The sequence below is a fragment of the Anopheles moucheti genome, chromosome 2 (genome assembly GCF_943734755.1).
Source record: "Anopheles moucheti chromosome 2, idAnoMoucSN_F20_07, whole genome shotgun sequence".
In the NCBI taxonomy this organism is placed as follows: domain Eukaryota; kingdom Metazoa; phylum Arthropoda; class Insecta; order Diptera; family Culicidae; genus Anopheles; species Anopheles moucheti.
In genome coordinates, this window is record NC_069140.1 from 59,001,979 (window position 1) to 59,009,230 (window position 7,252).

The window sequence follows — 7,252 nt, forward strand, 5'->3', positions numbered from 1 at the left end:
TGACGCAATGACCAGAGATAACAATGTTATGATAAATGGAAATATATATATAACTTAAAATGCCCCGAAATTTTACTATATGTGTTCTTTTGATATGTCACGAGCTCACGTGCTTGATTGAGTTGAACACCGCTGTTCGTCTATTTCGTGATGTTAGTATTGACAATTCTTCAATGAATGTGTTAGAAGGTACCATTTCTCTTGTCTGGTAACCTTTCAAGAATTTTATCACACCTGTAGCGGCAAACATAGCTCCACTTCGTTTGACCGATTTTATCTGACATCTTCCATCTTCGATCGCACCTATCGCAACGTCCATGTTTTGGTGGGCAATGAGTAAATGAAGATAATTTTCCACGCTTGCGGATCTATGAACTCAGACAAAAATTTAGTTCATGCGCGAACCTTCGAAACGACCCAACGTAAAAGAAAGATACGTTTGTTGCGCAAACGTATCCGATGCGACATGGGTGCCTATCCGACACAAACTCGTTGGGGTGGAACTATACTGATCGCGATAGTGCTTATTTTCATTATCATAGTGCGTTCATCTTTCGCGGCCGATTCGATTTGTGAGCGAATAGACTTCAACGATATAAATTCGTGGAAAGTGCAACAGTGTTCGGCGCCAGTTCGCGAGATCTTTCGCCTGAGGACGTACGCTTCGTCGCCGTTGTTTCGACCGTTTCGAGAGAGCGTTACCTATTTCCTCTCGAACGATGTGCGTGGTATTAGCTGCACGGAATCGATAAACAGTTTCTACATGAACTCTTTTACGGAGATTCGAATGATTTATCAGCTAATGTTTAGAAGTCCTTGCTTACTAACGCTCATGGTGTACGATTTGGACATGAAGAACCAGTACGGTGAGCCACTATTGGCGCAGAATTGGACAACACGGGCCCAAACAAATACGTGGAGTTTATTTGTGGGAAAGGTGGAACGAGAAATAAGGCGAGCAAGAATACAGCTCCAGGCAGATATGAGTGCAGATGGAGAACTGGCAATAGAGTATATAACAGTGTTTAATCCTCTGGTGTTAGAAGAGTTCTGCATGGTATTAGATGAGTTTTATACGACTCCTGAACTAAGCACCAGACCTACCACGAGGACAACATCGATTCCGTATACAACTACGAGGCGAACCCGAAGTACCACCACATCCACTACCGAAACAACGACTACAACACCGGCGACTACTACTTTACCACCTACTACTACAACTACTACGACTCCTTCTGTCACTACTACTACTACTACCACTACTTTACCTACTACTACTATTACTACTACTACAACCCCTTTTGTCACTACCACTACTACTACCACTACTTTACCACCTACTACCACAACTACTGCGACCTCTCCTACCACTGTTACTTCTCCACCTACTACTGCAGCAACTACGGCTCCCTCCACTACTACCAGCACTACAACTAGCAGTTCGATTATTACGACGGCTTCAACAACCACCACCACGACCCCTTCTACTACTACCACCACTACGACTCCTTCTACTACTACCACGAATCCTTCTGCTACTTACACTACTTCGTCCTTTTCTACTACTACCCCAACTACTGCCTCTTCCACTACTACCAGCACTACGACCCCATCAACTTCTATCACTCCTACTCCTTCGATTACTGCCATTATTACCTCTTCGACTATTATTACTACCACCACTATTCCTTCCAGTACTGGAACAGCGTCTACTAATTTAATAACCTCTACTTCTACTATAACTCCTTCCACTACGAGCCCAATTCGTACAACTACCACCATACCCATCACAGCAACCTCGTCTAACGTCGTTACCGAACCGATGACAACAATTACTACTTCAAGTGCGTCTCCCACTAGCTTCCCAACTACTAATTCTACTATGACAAGTACAGCTGCTATCGTTACCTCAACAACACCGATTACATTTTTGACAACAACCCCCACAGCGCCGAGCACTACTAACACATACATGACGCCCTCGATTATAAATACAACGCTATTGAATACCCCATCGCCTGAACCGTCTTATACCAGCACTACTGTAATGGACACCACGACGAGAAGACGACGTACCAGTACGACTACAGTGCAAGCAACGTCCACCTCTACTACTGTCACAAACTATTCCGATTTAACGGATACGTTGCCAACAACCACTGTTCCTGAGGTATCAACCACAACTACCACTACTACCGTATCAACTACACCGAAAACAACGACACCAACAACATCCATAATACAAACATCAACAACAAACCCAACCACTAGCTCCATTACCAGCACGACATCCACCGTTCTTCCTACTACTTCCTTCACATCTACCAGTGCTGCAAGCCTTTCGACTACAACGTCATCATACTCCACGCCTATCAGTGCCATTACCTCCACGACGTCCGCACTATTCACGACCAGGATATCTACCCCGCCAACACCGTGGAATATGTCCACCACGACAGAAACTAATTCAACCAACATTACGGACAATTCTACGACAGACCCATCAACATTGCCGATAGTGAACATGCCCAATGCAACGATTGCACTATGGATAGCACTAAGTGGCGTGTTTATTGTTCTGTTCATCCTTGCATCGGCCGTCGCCCTATACATCTACGTATCGGGGGTTGAAATTCACAACGCCCTCTGCAGCATGGGGCAGTTTTTCAACTGCCGCAAACGCGACCGATCAGAATCCATTGAGGACCCTCCTTACGACACGCATCAGTCGAACAATTTTGATCCGTTCGACGCGTTATACGGGCATCAATTACAGCAACAGCTCAAGAACAGACTGCGGTCAAAACACCACAGTATCAGCAGCATTAGCAACAACAGCAGTAAAGCTATCCGTCAAAAGTATCCCAAATTTAGCGTGGACCCTTACCAGCGTGGATCAATGGCGGGCACTGTAAATGCAGCATCGCTCGACCAACCACGCTTCGACCTGATGGACGATATCGATGTCATCAAGTACAAAAACAGACTAAATAAACTATAACAACCAACGGCTGCAATGTCTGTTCCATGCCTGACGATTCGAATTGCTGTGTCGCGCGCGCTACGTAAAACGGAAGCAAATGACGAGAGTGTTTGTATGTGGCTGCCAGCCAGGTATTACTGATAAAATTATATTGGCATTCGGTATGCGATTGGTAACCATACCAAGTACATGCCTTTATCTATCTACCAAGCAGCTTTACAATGGGTTGCATTTTTTCGTTTCAGTGGGGATTTTTTCCTTACGACAACAAGACGCGTTTACTTTCAACAACCCTTGCAAACTGTGGCCCTATGACGCTGCTATCCAACGAAACACATCTCACATACTGCGCGTTGGTCCCGACGAATGACTCACTCGTTGTACGCATGTCCGCCCGAACCATGGCCTGCAAGGAACCTAGGAGAATGATATTCATTTCTGCTTCGGTGTAAAGATTCATGCAAAAAATAAAACAACCACCATTTCCGTGCAACAGTTACTTCGTCGAGGAGCGAGCATTGGGTGCAATTCGGTGATGTGTACTAAAAGCCACCTACGTCGAAAATTAGCGTCGGCAAACAGTTTTGATTGTTTCTTCTCTAGATGTCACTACGTGAAAATGCAAATTTACCAAACACCGAATTAAACTCGCGCCGTAACAGCTTCGCATCCGTAAGTGAATGGTTCCATGCATGAGTGAAGCAGGTGGTTACGCAGTCGAACGTTTGTAAATGGTGCCGTTAAATAAACATAATCTTGACTAAAATTTAAGCGCAATTCAACTAATTGTGCCGTGATGTTACTTTTCTTTCGATAGCACCATAATAAACACCAAGTGCCACTTTTACTGAATATAGCCAATCGATTAGCAAGGAAAGCATTCATCCACAAAACTAATTATGTGTTCTTATCATCCAGCCTGAAAGCATCCCCGTACGTGCTCATCACTATACGATGCCCGCATCTATTCCCTATTCTTGAGAACTGTGATACAACAACGTTGGTGTTCCACCAATCGAATCCTTTACAGAGGTTCATTAATTAGCGGTCACTGCGACTGTGGCGGAAAAATGAAGTAGCTTAAGCCAAATAAGCTGAACGTATGTACTCATCTCACAGAGCGAACAGCAGTGATACTGTTGTGTAAGATGGTTAGATAGACAGTATGAAGGGTTTTCGTGAAGTATACTCAACCCACCGTTTGGTTTGCAGCCAAACTTTACGATATCGCGCATCATCATCCATCTCGATACTTGAAATGACAGCAAATGACAGCAGGCTAAAGTTTTGCTCCTGCTTCGTTCCATATAGAAACCACGCGTTCAATCAAAACCGCATCCCCAAAATTTGGAACCAAAATTAAACAATGCTCTTTGAAGAAAGTTGTAGTAAGAGAAAAAGTTTACACAAATAAAGTCACAATATGCGTTTTATGTATGTTTTTGAGCTTTATTTAGATGTTAATTTCAAATTTCTTAATTTGTTTGAAATTGTTTATTAAAAATATTGAAAATGTTAATTGATTGAAACTGTTTATGCTATTTTTTTAAATTAGTTGATAACCTAAGCCTGTTCTATATAACTGAGTAATTCATACATAAACCTTCATTTCCCCACTTCAAAGACAAACTCTGTAAGCATTCCTTGCGAAGGTATCGTCAAACTAACATCCGTAGGCGAACCGTGTAAAACTTTTAAAAGATAGAAGTATTAAAGAAAGTTTTGAGGAGTACCGGCACGCTACGGGGAAGCCAACGGAAAGTGCTTAAATTATGAGCGGTGAACATTTTTACCCCGGAGATACTCTAATTACGGTTGGTTATAGTTCCAGTGACATTACAGATAGACAGGTAAAGATAACGGCACTCCGCCCCGGTGGAGCGGTATGCATACTTGCCAAAACTTTTGGAAAGATTTTCGTTTACACCATCATTATTATTGGCAGGATGCTAAATACGGACTGTACAATTAATACACATCCTGCCGGCATACTTGCGAGAATAGGTTTTTCCGAACGATGGCAGACGAGGAAAGTTGATGAGTTATTTTTCACTTCCAGCCAACTAACTCGCTTGATTGAATTCCCTTGCACAAAGTCGCTGCAAAAGCGGGCGAAACCGTAGAAATCTTTGTCCGCAGGCTTGATGAGGCTTTTGAATTAATGTTTTACTTGTTGCCGTTTACCAACCGAAAGCTCGATGTAGCACGGAAAAGGGTTTGAAGATGCGCAAGGTGTAAAAAGATGGGTACACTTTGTTAAACAAATACTTGACAATCTAACGATGGTAAGTCATTTTCTGGCATCCTGTGTAATGGCCCAGTTCATGTACTAAACGTCGTTTCAGTTCTTGATGTGTTAAATTCCAACTGTAATTGCCCTATCGTTCATCAATTGCTTGCGTAATGATATGGCCTGGCAATATCCACAGAAATAATAAAAAAGCACACAAATTTTCGCTTACATTACAAAGTAATAGGAATGTGACGCCTTCTGTTGGAAGACTTTATTTTACTACGCTTTACATTCCAACATGACATTCTTTGCTTTACAACCGTGATGAAGCTATGGCTATGTCAAATGGCTACATTTGTCTATTTTTAAAGACTGAGTACGACTGTGTCTTATGAGTATAAATTTTTCGACATCAGGTTTAATATTGTAATTGATATTATTCTACTATAGAAAATAGCGTTTAACGGTTACAGGCAAAAGATATGGGGTTTCAGTGCGATTTTGGCCTCATTGATAACCAACTTTATACATTCTGCAGCCTGCACGATTCTTTGGTAAGTATGACGATAACAAATATGATCAGTTAGGCCGATAGAGAACTTTTTCTCCTATAGGCCAATATAGGAGTGGAGAGATTTAGGAGAGATTTGTTTAAAAGATTTAGTAAGTGGTCGGTCAACACAGCAATATCCCGGAAACATGTAGCTACAGCAATTTCAATCAAACGTTTGCCATTTCGGTAATACTCCTTCATTTTTCATCAAATTGTCTACCATTCCATTGAAATCCTGGTGCATTGGTATTTTTTATGTTAAAAACCTAACATTGCAACAAATTTATTGCTCAACCACTTGTTATCATGTCTACTAAGATACACATTTTTTTTACTTTTCTGTAGAAAATTTGTGTTTCTATGAACACATTTTTTGTAAAGAATACATCAACATTTAATTCTTTAATCGCTTGCTTCAGATCAATTACTTTCCCAATGGAAGAAATTCCATTCCCATTCCAACTCCTCGTTCGTTCCACTAACAAACAAACGTGCGTTCGAAAAATTATTATTTACTCAATAAATCCCGAAACTTTTCCAATCGACTGGTTGGGGCTGGCACTCCAAGATCAGAAGGTCTCTGTAGCAACAGCCCCGTGCGAAATCCAATCGATGTGTACCAATACCACTCGAAACTCGGAAACCTTTCAACCACTCAATTTATCTCCATTTGTTTAAACCAACTCCCTGCCACTAAGCGGCAACAACGACGCATGTTTAACGCCCTTGCCATAGTACCGTGGAATGCCAAAATGATACGAAAAGCAATATCCTTGAGAGATAAGTAAACTCTTTTCTTCACTTGCCGCGATACGGTTGCGTCTGCTGCGAAATTGCGAGGTTGTGAACCGCTCAATTGCTATGCGTGTTTATGCCGCTTGTTCCATCCTGTGGCCTACAAAGCCCGTTACGGAAATGCCTTCGGAAGCAGTAATAACTTAAAAAGGAAGAGCGTTCGACTCCCGGCGGGTGTGAAACCATCATCATTTCCCCCCACTTGTGGTGGAGCCAACGTACAATTTGCAATGAAATTTACATGTATTCGATGCGATGCCGAAGAAAATGTTACCTCACTGGAAGGTTTCTCACAGTTTTCACATTTTTTTTTATGCTACACACAGCAAATATTTTCCTCGGTGCGGAATAGATGTAAAGTAGGAGGAAAATTGAAAATATGATCAAATCGTTAAATCATATTAGACAAACCACAATTCAAATCTGTTGCCACATCGTCGATTTTGTTCTGGTTGATATCGTGTAGCGTTTCTTCTGCTGTGGTAAGGAAAAACCACGCAATGAACATCAGGTTCATTTTTTGAATTTTCAGACACCAGCATGTCAAATTAATGTTTTCAGAAATTTCCAATTTGAACCTTCGGAAACGTGAACTATTTCGAATGTTTTTTTTTGTTGTTTGCCGCATTAACAGAAGAAAGAATTTAATTAAACTCTGCCACGTAGCCGCTCGTACTATATTTGC

At 41.7% G+C, this 7,252-nt stretch overlaps 1 protein-coding gene across 1 annotated transcript; it reads left to right on the forward strand.

Annotated features, from left to right (window-relative positions):
• Positions 1–466: 466 nt before the first annotated feature.
• On the forward strand, positions 467–3,004 carry LOC128298320 (mucin-2-like). Its single transcript, XM_053034069.1, has one exon. It carries the CDS (start codon positions 467–469, stop codon positions 3,002–3,004), a length of 2,538 nt encoding a protein of 845 aa, XP_052890029.1.
• The last annotated feature ends 4,248 nt before the right edge of the window (positions 3,005–7,252 follow it).

Excerpts from the sequence above, each read along its gene's own strand:
- LOC128298320 (XM_053034069.1), top strand. The coding sequence starts at position 467 with ATGGGTGCCTATCCGACACAAACTCGTTGGGGTGGAACTATACTGATC.